This window comes from Oncorhynchus gorbuscha, linkage group LG19, assembly GCF_021184085.1.
Source record: "Oncorhynchus gorbuscha isolate QuinsamMale2020 ecotype Even-year linkage group LG19, OgorEven_v1.0, whole genome shotgun sequence".
NCBI classification, from domain to species: Eukaryota; Metazoa; Chordata; class Actinopteri; order Salmoniformes; family Salmonidae; genus Oncorhynchus; species Oncorhynchus gorbuscha.
In genome coordinates, this window is record NC_060191.1 from 52937975 (window position 1) to 52951830 (window position 13856).

Here is a 13856-nt window from a genome sequence, read left to right on the forward strand (position 1 = left end):
AGGCTGTCTCCAGATAAATGGCTATACAAATCAAATCAAATCAAATCAAATGTATTTATATAGGCCTTTGTACATCAGCTGATATCTCAAAGTGCTGTACAGAAATCCAGCCAAAAACCCCAAACAGCAAGCAATGCAGGTGTAGAAGATCGGTGGCTAGGAAAAACTCCCTAGAAAGGCCAAAACCTAGGAAGAAACCTAGAGAGGAACTAGGCTATGAGGGGTGGCCAGTCCTCTTCTGGCTGTGCCGGGTGGAGATTATAACAGAACATGGCCAAGATGTTCAAATGTTCATTCATAAATGACCAGCATGGTCAAATAATAATAATCACAGTAGTTGTCGAGGGTGCAGCAAGTCAGCACCTCAGGAGTAAATGTCATTTGGCTTTTCATAGCCGATCATTAAGAGTATCTCTACCACCCCTGCTGTCTCTAGAGAGTTTAAAACAGCAGGTCTGGGACAGGTAGCACGTCCGGTGAACAGGTCAGGATTCCATAGCCGCAGGCAGAACAATTGAAACTGGAGCAGCAGTACGGCCAAGGAGTCATCATGCCAGGTAGTACAGGCTTCACATTAAGAGCTGCCTGTATTATAGGACTACTGGTCATTTTGTCTCCACCTGTCCACTAAAAGCCCAGGCTCTCCGGTAGGAGTGAGTACTCTGGTGGGCCATACGGAGAACTTTTCCTCACCCCTTACTCGCATTCCTTTTCATGCCATGTTGCTGTGGGGGAACCAGTCGAAATCTCTCCGGGTGCTCATTGACTCTGGGGCTGATGAGAGCTTTATGGACACTACCCTGGCTTCCGAGCTGGATATCCCCACTCAGCCCCTCTCCATTCCCATGGACGTTAGAGCACTGGACGGGCGCTCTATAGGTCGGGTCACCCACAATACCACCCCATCAATCTAGCTGTGTCAGGAAACCACAGCGAGACGATCCAGTTCCTGCTCATTAATTAAGTATCCTCAGGTTGCCGTAGTATTGGGATTATCTTGGCTCCAGTGACACAATCCCCTCATTGACTGGTCTGCTGGTGCCATCATGAGCTGGAGCCAGTGAAGGCCTGAAGTCAGCGCAGCCTGTCCCGGGACATCTTCCTGGGGCCTCGGAAGTTGCCCCGGACTTCTCTGCCATTCCCGCAGAGTACCAGGACCTCCGGGAGGTGTTCAGTAAGGCCCGGGCCACTTCGCTGCTGTCGCACAGACTATATAACTGCGGGACTGATCTTCTCCCATGCACCTCTCTGTCCCGGGAATGACTGTACTCTCTGTCGGGTCCAGAGACCAAGGCTATGGAGACCTACATTGAGGACTACCTAGCTGCTGGGTTCATCCACCCTTCTAACTCCCCCACATGCACAGGGTTCTTCTTTGTGATAAAGAAGGACAAAACCCTGCGCCTGTGCATTGACTACCGAGGTCTCAACGATATCACTGTGAAGAACCACTACCTACTACCTCTCATCTCCTCTACCTTCAAGCAGCTCCAGGGGGCCACCATGTTCTCCAAGCTGGACCTATGGAATGCCTTCCACCTGGTGCGTATACGGGAAGGGGACGAGTGGAAGTCTGCCTTCAACATGGCCATCAAATGCATTAAATTAACTTTTAACAAGACACAGCTTTTCATTGAAATTCATTCCAGGTGACTACCTCATGAAGCTGGTTGAGAGAATGCCAAAAGTGTGCAAAGCTGTCATCAAGGCAAAGGGTGGCTACTTTGAAGATCACTTTTTTGGTTACTACATGATTCCATATGTGTTATTTCATAGTTTTGATGTCTTCACACCTATTCTACAATGTAGAAAATAGTAAAAAATCAAGAACAACCCTGGAATGAGTAGGTGTGTCCAAACTTTTGACTGGTACTGTATATTTCTCATAAATTAGAAGTATACTAAAATGGTATTTGAATTAGAATTCCTGTATTATTATTTTTACAAATAAAGTATATTTATAATGTGTTTCAAGTTTACTTTTGAAAATGCACTTCTACTCATTAACCACATTAGCTATTGTAATTAGCCATGTATAGGTTACCTTTTTTTCAGTGAATGTTAACATGGTATTTATAAGCAGTTGTGGCTGGAGCAACAATTTAAAAGTAACATATATGATATGATATATGATATGATAATGCATCAGTGGCATTTCGCACTTTAGTTGTTCACATTACAGTGATAAGTGATAAAGTACCATTTCAATAAAATGTGTAATTTAAAGCACAACATTATTCAGTTTTAAAATGAACATCAAAACATTTTAATAACCTAAAAATTAGAACAATATAACATTATAATTTATTAAAAACTGCAGAAAGGATGCTATTTTTATTATTATTAAATATTCTTTTTTAAATATATTTTGTGAACATTTAAGGTAAATATACTTTTGTGAAAGTATACTTAAGTATATTTTCTTGAGATATGAAAAGTATACTTTCAGGAAGCATGTTCCTCAGCTGTGCATGTTTCCTTAGTGGAATAAACAATTGCTATCATTGTCAACTTTCTCTGCACTCTTCTGAACAGGAATTAAGAAAGTACTTAAAAATTCCTCATTGGCACAGAAACTACATTACCTCGCAAAAGTATTCATACCCCTTTGGATTCTTTACATTTTATTGTTACAAATGGGACTATGCATTTAATGTGTTATCATCATGTCATCATGGAGAGAATTTGCAGAGATGATCACATGTTCTGTTGACAAAATACTCCGGAGTCAGTTACCATGTGGAGGATGACAAGAAACACCCACATGCTTATTACCAGTTGGCCAGATACTAGTTACATGAGTAATAGAGGCCTACGGAACTGGCTCCATACTCCTTTGCTCTTATTCACATTTTATTGTTACAAAGTGGGATTTAATTGTATTTTTTTTGTCAACAATCTACACAAAATACTGTGTCAAAGTGGAAGATGTTTTTAAAAAATTGATTGATAAAAATGTAATAGCTAAAATGTAGTCATTGCATAAGTATTCAGCCCCCTGAGTCAATACATGTTAGAAACACCTTTGGCAGTGATTACAGCGGTGAGTTTTCTTGGGTAATTCTCTAATTGTTTTACAAACCTGGATTGTGCAATATTATCCCATTATTCTTTTCATAATTGTTCAAGCTTTGTCAAGATGTTCGGGATTGTGAATTCCCCTCCCAGTGTCTGATGTAAAGCAGAATGAACCAGGTTTTTCCCTACAATTTTGCCTGTGCTTAGCTCCATCCTGTTTCTTTTTATCCTGAAAAACTCATCAGTATCTGCTGATGTCAAGCATAGCCATACCATGTTGCACTTACCACCATGCTTGAAAATAAGTAGGCAGTTACTCAGTGATGTGTTGTGTTGGATTTAACCCCAAACATAAGGTTTTGCATTTAGGCAAAAAAGTGTATTCCTTTGTCGTGTTTTTTAGCAGTCTTACTTTAGTGCCTTGTTGCATACAAGATGCATGTTTTGAACTTGTTTTCTGTATATTCGTATTATTCTGTTCACTCTGTCATTTAAGTGATTGTGGACTCACTACAATGTTGTTGATTCATCCTCAGTTTTCTCCCATCACAGACATTGAACTCTAACTGTTTTAAAATCACCAAAACGGTTGAATACATACAGAGAATTTGAGTTCATTGTTGACAAAAAATAATTAAATTAAATACATTTTAATCCCACGTTGTAACACAATATAGAGTGAAGAATACACTTGCTGTACACTTAAGTTTCTGTATACATATAGTGTACTTGATCACTCATAAACAGAGTTTGAATGAATATACTGAATTCCAATTAGTGTTTGAAGTTGAAGTACAGTTTTAATGAGTCTGTACGTTTAATGATAGTGAGCATATAGTATACTTAAATACTGAAAAACAATTAATTTATAGTACACTTTCAATAAGCGTATTGAAGGTTGATGATAGTGTATTTATAGTATACTAAAAGACTGAAATAGCAATGAATATAAAGCACAATTTTAATAAGTGTGTTGAAGTGTAATTATAGTATAGAATATATATAGTATTATAGTATATATATATGTAGTATATAGTATAGAATAGTACATTTCATAGTTTAAGTATATTATTAGAAATGTTTATATTTAAGTACACTTTAGTATACTTGTAATTGATTAAATATATTTATTTTTGCTTTGGATTTCATTATCCGGACATGAAACCCACTGAAAGCCTATGGTTTGAATTGAAGAGGGCAGTCTATAAGCGCAGACAAAGGATATCCAGGATCTGGAAGGATTCTTTCTGTATGGAGAAATGGTCTTAAGATCCCTCCCAATGTGTTCTCCAATGCAAAAAGACTTCACGCTGTTATTCTCGCAGGGTGTCAATCATTTTGACCCCTACCTTTTTGAGAGAAAAAAAATATTACTTGTTAAACAAAATATTTTTCTCTGAGCAATTGTATGAGTTTAACAAATCCTGTTGCGACTCTAGGGGCAGTATTTTCATTTTTAGAGAAAAAAAACGTTCCCATTTTAAACAGGATATTTTGTCAGGACAAGATGCTAGAATATGCATATAATTGACAGCTTTGGATAGAAAATACTCTAACATTTCCAAAACTGTAAAGATATTGTCTGTGAGTATAACAGAACTGATGTTGCAGGCGAAAGCCTGAGAAAAATCCAATCCAGAAGTGCCCCATATTTTGAAAGCATTGCGTTCCAATGAGTCCCTATTGAGCTGTGAATGTGCTATCAACCAGCTTACACTTTCTATGTATTCTCCAAAGTGTCTACAGCATTGTGACGTAGTTTTACGCATTTATGTTGAAGAATAGCCGTAGGCGGCTACATTGCGTAAGTGGTCACCTGATGGCTACCAGGGTGACTCTCGCATAAAATACAGAGGTAGCCATTACTCCAATCGTCCTACTGAAAAACTAATTGTCCGGATATATTATCGAATAGATATTTGAATAACACCTTGAGGATTGATTATAAACAACGTTTGTCATGTTTCTGTCGATATTTGAATATTTTTCTCAGTTTTCGTGACTGCAATTTCCGGGCGATTTGTCAGCCAAACGTGAAAATCAAATGGAACTATTTCGCCTACAAAGATAATCTTTTGGGAAAAACTTAACTTTGGCTATCTACCTGGGAGTCTCGTGAGTGAAAACATCCAAAGTTCATCAAAGGTAAACGATTTAATTTGATTGCTTTTCTGATTTTCGTTGCCTGCTGCTAGCAAGGCATAATGCTATGCTAGTCAATGATAAACTTACACAAATGTTTGTCTAGCTTTGGCTGTAAAGCATATTTAGAAAATCTGAGATGACAGGGTGATTAACAAAAGGCTAAGCTGTGTTCCAATATATTTCACTTGTGATTTTCATGAATAGGAAGCTTTTCTAGGAAGATTTATGTCCGTTGCGTTATGCTAATTAGTGTCAGGCGATGATTACGCTCCCGGACCCGGGATGGGGAGTCACAAAAAGAGGGAAAAAAAGTATTACTTGTTAAACAAAATATTTTTCTCTGAGCAATTGTATGAGTTTAAAATAATATAATTTCCCCATTTATTTGAGCTCAGTATTTTAAATATTTATTTCAAACAGTCATTTTTTCTCATCTTTATCAAGGCTGTCAATAATTTCAGACCCCACCGTGTATATACAAATTTAAAACATGCACTGATAAAATGTCTTCTGATTATGTTCCCGCCTCCCAAAAGACTTAACTCTCCACCAAAAAATGTTAAATACATCATTATTGATTGCTTTTACTGAAAATGTGTTAATTGTGGAATAGCACTGAATAACTAGAATCACTGTTTTGTGACTATGAAATAGATTTACCATCATTTGTTCAAGACACCTGCTACCCTAGCAGGGGAAAGTGTTACATACTGACTCATATTCATCACAGTGTGTATTTAAAGCTGCTTTTTGGATCAAGGTCAAAGAATTACTGGCCAGTTTAAATTCAATTAATTGAATGCAGTTTTGGGAGTTCAATTGTAGTTTCGATAACATCTGATGTTGTGAGAGATAAGATTATCTAACTTTAGCTTACCCAACATGAGAGCCCCAACTATACTTAAAAAAAAAATCTGTGTGAAATAACTATGTGAAATTAACTTTTACTGCATAGTGTAGGAGCCTATTGCCAAACCATGTCCACTGTGGATGGCAGTGCAGCATTTTGAATTGAAACCTCTGTGTCATCAGTATTACTGTGACTTACCCAACGCTTTAATAGTTTTGTATTTTCAGCAGATTCCCTAAAACACAAAACTCATCCCCTGTGATTGGTTGTGGCTCAGCATGCTCTATTGTGCCTCGGGCCGTTTGTTCGCCTGGTTTCCGACACACAAACTAAACTTTCCTGCCAGGCTGGGCAATACCGGGCTCCGGAGTGTATTGACAACCCCCCTGTATTATTGGAATTTCTGACTTTTTTCAAAAAGGATAATAAAGGTAGGTTATTACTTACCTAAAATCTGATGTCATGTGTGTGCTTTGGCATAATGTAGGTGACTTAAAGTTAATATTTCTTCATAGAAAGGACAGAAGAGAGGACAGAAGAGAGAGGACAGAAGAGAGACAGATCAGTCATGTCAGGGTAAATAGAGTGTATCAAAGCTAAAACTATGTGCCACATTTGAAAATACCTTGCTCTAACAAACTGTCTAAAAGCAGCAGGCCTGTGGTAAAACAAGTGGAATATGAATGTGTACCTTGAAAGATTATTCTTTGGAAAATGTAATCGGTTCAGACCCTTTCAACTATTCAAAGCATGCAATGTTGTGTTACTCTATTCTGTATTCACCAGCCATGAGATGGTAGTGTGTAGAGATGCTTCAGTGTCCCAGCCAGTTGTGCTGTAGGCTAACTGTCTCCTCTGTCAGTGTGCTTGGCAGGATGTACAGCTTCATGGGCGGTGGGTTGTTCTGCGCTGGAGTCGGGAACATACTCCTTATTATCTCCACAGCAACTGATTACTGGATGCAGTATCGTCAATCTAACAACTACATGCATCAGGGCCTGTGGCGCTACTGTATGCCAGGGAAATGCATGACACATACAGATAGCATTGGTAAGAGCAACATGTCTCCTTTGTCATCAAATGTACTGTAAGTTAAATAAAGGCCTTGATGAGGTCACATTCAGTCATTTGTTCCTTGCTGTGAATATCTAGTGTAAAATAATTTCCACAATAAAGGAATCAGCTCCATTTATTTGAGCAGGTTAAGTTGTGAATAAATCACCACATTTCAATATTTGGTGCAATATATGAAATATTGTGTAATAAGTCATTGTTAAGTGATTTCACATTTTAGTAAAATGTGAAATGTAATTCAGTAGTAGACAGGAATAGTAATAATGCTTGTTGGGTAAGTACCTGTACTGTACTGAGTATCAGCCTTGTCCTCTCTGTGTCCTCTCTGTCACCAGCGTACTGGGATGCCACTCGTGCCTTCATGATCCTCTCCCTGCTGGCCTGCTTCCTTGGCATTGTGATCGGCGTCATGGCTTTCATACGCTCCTCCTCCTTCAGTGGGTTTGACAAGACGTTTGCTGCCGGCATCCTCTTCTTCATCTCCTGTAAGTGTTTCCTTCCCCCTCCTACTGTCATTTCTCCCTGTCACTCTCTATATCAAGCATAGAAATAGAATGAATTCATTCCATGCTATCAAGTCCCTGTTGAGGGATGTGATAAAGGGAATAAAGCAGCGTTTGATTGACTACTCTCCACAGGTTTCTTTGTACTGCTAGCGATGGCTGTGTACACTGGGGTGACGGTGAACTACTACGGGAAACGATATGGGAACTGGCGTTTCTCCTGGTCCTACATCATGGGTTGGGTGGCCGTGGTCCTCACTTTCTTCTCAGGTAGGATGATGTGGTTCTGCCTATAGAGCTAAATGCAATAATTTACTATCAGTGTGTCCCAAATGGCCAACTATTGCCTTTAGTGTTCTACATTTGACCAAGGCCCATAGGGCTCTGGTCAAATGTAGTGCACTATATAACCAGTAGGGTGCCATTTGAGATGGCTCAGTCCGAACATGATTCATTTGAATATTTTCTTCTTCACATAAGTAAATAATCCAGTGGACAGTATGTCCATGAACTGAATGGTAATGTCTTCCCATTTTCTTTTACAGGTATTTTCTACATGTGTGCCTATAGGATGCATGAATGCCCGAGAAACTCCAACTCCCGCTGATTTGGAAAAAAAAACCTCAAATAAACACAGCTGACACCAGGGTTTACACACCAACAGTAGCTACGTCATTTCTTGTCTACCTGACCACTATTGAATAAGCAATAAAAAGGGTAAATCTAATTGTGTTTCTTCTTTCCATTGAGTGGTATTCATCGGTCTGATAAGAATATAAACCACAGTTAAGATTATGTTCAGGTATAAGTTAGAACATTTCTTTAAAGCTGCATTGTAACTTTTTGGGTGACCCAACAAATTCATAACAATGATAGATCAGTCATTCTGATTAATCCAAATCTAAGTGGTAAATAGGTTTTTATTTGCTCCATTTCTAGGCTTTCCTTTCTTAAGTTTCAGTTTTGTGCACCAGCTTCAAACAGCTCAATATACCATATTTTTCATTATGGAAATATATTTCAGTGGTTTAAATGGTACAGTGATTCTCTCTACACACTATATGTGCTTTTTTGTCACAACTGAAATTAGGCAAACTATTATAATTTTAGCAACCAGGAAATGGAGTGATTTCTGCATAGCACAGCTTTAACATCTAAATGATAAACCCTGATGGTCATCATAGGTGTCAAAAAAAAGGTGTCAAAATTAAAGGAGGATCTGGAAGTGTGAATTCAAGAGATTCTTTATTTGTTTAATAGTTATCTTTAGCCAACAGTGCAATGCAAAGGCAAAAACATTTTGCAGTCAGAATTCTACTTGTGAAAAACATGCTCTGTATACAGTAGCAACCATTCACTGGTTGAACTGAAAACGTTTAACAATAGGTAGAACAGTGCCCATGAAAAATATTAAATTCATTGGTTGCTTTCAGCATAAAAAGATGAATGACCAAAACCAACATAAGTAGTCAATGCAGATTGTGAAAATAAAGGTTCAGCCCATTCCAAGCTATAGAATGTGGACCACTATTTAGCCATATCCAATCAGGAGTAAAAGTATACTCTGTATGGTTTAGTCAACTTCCTCAATGGTTGGTCCAGAGGATCCGCCTCCTCCGGGTGTGGCACCACCAGTCCCTGGCATCCCTCCTGGCATCCCCCCGGGCATGCCCCCTGCACCCTGGTACAGCTTGGTGATGATTGGGTTACACACCTTCTCCAGCTCCTTCTGGTGGTGCTCAAACTCCTCCTTCTCTGCAGACTACAAGGAGAGAGAAAGAGAAAGGTAGATTAGTGCTCTAATCTCCTTGTTGAACCACCAGACATTTGTTTAATCTAATTACAATGAGGGACTCCGAGCGCTATAATTGATTTTAAATATGAATGTTAACCCACTCCATTCTGGTTGAAAGACCCAGGGCCAGTACTGTACCTGGTTCTTATCCAGCCAGCTGATGACCTCGTTGCACTTGTCCATGATCTTCTGTTTGTCCTCGTCGCTGAGCTTGCCCTTGAGCTTCTCGTCCTCCACGGTGGACTTCATGTTAAAGGCGTACGACTCCAGGACGTTTTTTTACGCCACCTTGTCCCTCTGGACATCGTCCGCAGCTTTGTACTGCTCAGCCTCCTGGACCATGCGCTCTATATCCTCCTTACTCAGACGACCTATGGAGAGAGGGACAGTCAATGATATGGAGGATTTGTTAAAGCATTGTTGGAGAGGACAAATCCTATTTAAAATGTTTTGCATACTTTACAATGACATAGTATTTAAAGCTACATTCTGGGATTCAGATGTTCAAGATTCAAAGGGTAAATATAAATAAATTGAAATGAACATGAACAGATTCCCAGATCCCAGACTATAGACTAAAAACGCAATCTGAGATTGGATCATCCATGTTTGGACATAAATATACAGTTGAAGTCGGAGGTTTACATACACCTTTGCAAATTACATTTAAACTCAGTTTTTCACAATTCCTGACATTTAATCCTCGTAAACATTCCCCGTCTTAGGTCAGTTAGGATCGCCACTTTAGTTTAAGAATGTGAAATGACAGAATAATAGTAGAGAGAATGATTTATTTAAGCTTTTATTTCTTTCATCACTTTCCCAGTGATGGTATTGAAACCAGGTGTGATGGAAGACAAGACAAAACCAATGGAAAATGAAAAATGGATCAGCGATGGCTAGAAGGTCGTTGACGTCGACCTCCGAACACTGCCCGATCAAGGAAAGAGACCAACTTCGGCAGAAGTCGTGACATTCTCGCTACTATTATTCTGACACTTCACATTCTTAAAATAAAGTGGTGATCCTAACTGACCTAAGACAGGGAATTTTTACTAGGATTCAATGTTAGGAATTGTGAAACACTGTTTAAATGTATTTGGCTAAGGTGTATGTAGATCTTTCACTTCAACGGTATATACAGTGCCTTGCGAAAGTATTCGGCCCCCTTGAACTTTGCGACATTTTGCCACATTTCAGGCTTCAAACATAACGATATAAAACTGTATTTTTTTGTGAAGAATCAACAAGTGGGACACAATCATCAAGTGGAATGACATTTATTGGATATTTCAAACTTTTTTAACAAATCAAAAACTGAAAAATTGGGCGTGCAAAATTATTCAGCCCCCTTAAGTTAATACTTTGTAGCGCCACCTTTTGCTGCGATTACAGCTGTAAGTCGCTTGGGGTATGTCTCTATCAGTTTTGCACATCGAGAGACTGAATTTTTTTTCCCATTCCTCCTTGCAAAACAGCTCGAGCTCAGTGAGGTAGGATGGAGAGCATTTGTGGACAGCAGTTTTCAGTTCCTTCCACATATTCTTGATTGGATTCAGGTCTGGACTTTGACTTGGCCATTCTAACACCTGGATATGTTTATTTTTGAACCATTCCATTGTAGATTTTGCTTTATGTTTTGGATCATTGTCTTGTTGGAAGGCAAATCTCCGTCCCAGTCTCAGGTCTTTTGCAGACTCCATCAGGTTTTCTTCCAGAATGGCCTGTATTTGGCTTCATCAATCTTCCCATCAATTTTAACCATCTTCCCTGTCCCTGCTGAAGAAAAGCAGGCCCAAACCATGATGCTGCCACCACCATGTTTGACAGTGGGGATGGTGTGTTCAGGGTGATGAGCTGTGTTGCTTTTACGCCAAACATAACGTTTTGCATTGTTGCCAAAAAGTTCAATTTTGGTTTCATCTGACCAGAGCACCTTCTTCCACATGGTTGGTGTGTCTCCCAGGTGGCCTGTGGCAAACTTTAAACGACACTTTTTATGGATATCTTTAAGAAATGGCTTTCTTCTTGCCACTCTTCCATAAAGGCCAGATTTGTGCAATATACGACTGATTGTTGTCCTATGGACAGAGTCTCCCACCTCAGCTGTAGATCTCTGCAGTTCATCCAGAGTGATCATGGGCCTCTTGGCTGGATCTCTGATCAGTCTTCTCCTTGTATGAGCTGAAAGTTTAGAGGGACGGCCAGGTCTTGGTAGATTTGCAGTGGTCTGATACTCCTTCCATTTCAATATTAATCGCTTGCACAGTGCTCCTTGTGATGTTTAAAGCTTGGGAAATCTTTTTGTATCCAAATCCGGCGTTAAACTTCTTCACAACAGTATCTCGGACCTGCCTGGTGTGTTCCTTGTTCTTCATGATGCTCTCCGCGCTTTTAACGGAACTCTGAGGCTATCACAGTGCAGGTGCATTTATACGGAGACTTGATTACACACAGGTGGATTGTATTTATCATCATTAGTCATTTAGGTCAACATTGGATCATTCAGAGATCCTCACTGAACTTCTGGAGAGAGTTTGCTGCACTGAAAGTAAAGGGGCTGAATAATTTTGCACGCCCAATTTTTCAGTTTTTGATTTGTTAAAAAAGTTTGAAATATCCAATAAATGTCATTCCACTTCATGATTGTGTCCCACTTGTTGTTGATTCTTCACAAAAAAATACAGTTTTATATCTTTATGTTTGAAGCCTGAAATGTGGCAAAAGGTCGCAAAGTTCAAGGGGGCCGAATACTTTCGCAAGGCACTGTATATATATATATATATAAATGTCTACACTATGAGGTTGGAATAATACTGTGAAATTGATTAGGTGGGATGGAGTTTTCGACTGCTTAGCGACATCACCAAGGGTTAAATTAGTTGATGGACCAATAAGAAAGAGAGTTCCAAACTTGTCTGCCAATAACAGTTTGTTTTCAGTTTTCCCCTCCCCACTCAGATCACTCCCAGAGTCCTAGCTTAGTTCTTGCTTGAGAAATGTCTCTTTGCTAAGAATCTATTTTTGTTTATTTTTGTCCTTTTAAATTGAAAACAATCACAGTAAGGTACTAAATTGTTACCCAAAAATTATTTGATATTGAGATGAAAACAGATTTTTTTGCTTGCATTCATCTAATGGCCCCTCCCTTACATTTTAGAGAGCAATTGTATGAGTTTAAAATCATAACATTTTCCCATTTATTTGAATTATTTATTTCATACAGTAATTATTATTATTATTTCAGTATTTGAATTATTTATTTCATACAGTAATTTTTGCTCAACTTTGTCAAGGTTGTCAAGAATTTCAGACATCTCTGTGTAAAATGTTTTGATAAAATGTTTTCTGATTATGTTCCCACCTCCCAAAAGACTTGACTCTCCACCAAAAATGTTTGAATACATAATTATTGATCGCTTTTACTCAAAATGTGTTAATTATGGAATAGCACTGAATAACTTGAATCACTGTTTGTGATAAAATAAATGTACCATAGTTTGTTCAAGACACCTGCTACCCTAGCAGAGGAGTGTTACATACTGACTCATATTCATCACAGTGTGTTTGAAGCTGCTTTTTGGATCAAGGTCAGAGAATTACTGGCCAGTTTAAATTAAATTAATTGTAAGCAGTTTTGGGAGTTCAAATGTAGTTTCGATAAAGATTTGAATACTTTAACACCTGATGTTGTGAGGGATAAGATTATCTAAATTGAACTTTCCCAACATGAGAGCCCCAACAACACTTACAAAAAATATGTGTGAAATAACTATGTGAAATGTACATTTAATGCATAGTGTTGGAGCCTATTGCCAACCCATGTCCACTGTGGATGGCAGTGAAGCATTTTGAATTATACCCCTGTGTTATCAGTATTGCTGTGACTTACCCAGCACTTCAATAGTTTTGTATTTTCAGCAGATTCCCTAAAACACAAAACTCATCCCCTGTGATTGGTTGTGGCTCAGCATGCTCTATTGTGCCTCGGGGCCGTTTGTTCGCCTGGTTTCCAATGCACAAGCTAAACTTTCCTGCCAGGCTGGGAAATACCGGGCTCCGGAGTGTATTGACAACCCCCCTGTATTATTGGAATTTCTGACTTTTTTTCAAAAAGGATAATAAAGGTAGGTTATTACTTACCTAAAATCTGATGTCATGTGTGTGCTTTGGCATAATGTAGGTGACTTAAAGTTAATATTTCTTCATAGAAAGGACAGAAGAGAGGACAGAAGAGAGAGGACAGAAGAGAGACAGATCAGTCATGTCAGGGTAAATACAGTGTATCAAAGCTAAAACTAAGTGCCACATTTGAAAATACCTTGCTCTAACAAACTGTCTAAAAGCAGCAGGCCTGTGCTAAAACAAGTGGAATATGAATGTGTACCATGAAAGATTATTATTTGGAAAATGTAATTGGTTCAGACCCTTTCTACTATTCAAAGCATGAAATGTTGTGTTACTCTATGCT

The 13856-nt window shown here is 38.7% G+C and overlaps 1 protein-coding gene, 1 long non-coding RNA gene and 1 pseudogene across 5 annotated transcripts in view; 2 read left to right on the forward strand and 1 right to left on the reverse strand.

The window, feature by feature from the left end:
- Positions 1 to 6258: 6258 nt before the first annotated feature.
- Positions 6259 to 8317, forward strand: LOC124005653 (lens fiber membrane intrinsic protein-like). 4 transcript variants are annotated; one of them, XM_046315096.1, is made up of 6 exons: positions 6259 to 6444; positions 6529 to 6589; positions 6888 to 7063; positions 7423 to 7572; positions 7726 to 7860; positions 8136 to 8317. In XM_046315096.1, the coding sequence occupies exons 2-6, from the start codon at positions 6582 to 6584 to the stop codon at positions 8195 to 8197; spliced, it is 531 nt and encodes a 176-aa protein (XP_046171052.1). In that variant the 5' UTR covers positions 6259 to 6444; positions 6529 to 6581; the 3' UTR covers positions 8198 to 8317. The 4 variants fall into 4 exon arrangements, with proteins under 4 accessions (XP_046171052.1, XP_046171051.1, XP_046171055.1 ...); XM_046315095.1 differs by having other exon boundaries at positions 6260 to 6444; positions 6876 to 7063; XM_046315099.1 differs by lacking the exon at positions 6529 to 6589 and having other exon boundaries at positions 6260 to 6444.
- A 748-nt stretch (positions 8318 to 9065) lies between these two features.
- Positions 9066 to 13209, reverse strand: LOC124004931 (annotated as a pseudogene).
- A 171-nt stretch (positions 13210 to 13380) lies between these two features.
- LOC124005654 overlaps positions 13381 to 13856 on the forward strand; it is a 28550-nt gene continuing 28074 nt past the window's right edge. The window contains exons 1-2 of the long non-coding RNA XR_006833661.1: positions 13381 to 13512; positions 13597 to 13657. This is a non-coding gene — a long non-coding RNA (uncharacterized LOC124005654). The remainder of the gene's footprint in view (positions 13513 to 13596; positions 13658 to 13856) is intronic.

What these genes read in the sequence shown, in the direction of transcription:
- LOC124005653 (XM_046315095.1), top strand. An exon ending in GACACATACAGATAGCATTG is followed by an intron (nt 7,064 to 7,422) that starts GTAAGAGCAACA and finishes CTCTGTCACCAG; the next exon opens with CGTACTGGGATGCCACTCGT. An exon ending in GGTCCTCACTTTCTTCTCAG is followed by an intron (nt 7,861 to 8,135) that starts GTAGGATGATGT and finishes TTTCTTTTACAG; the next exon opens with GTATTTTCTACATGTGTGCC.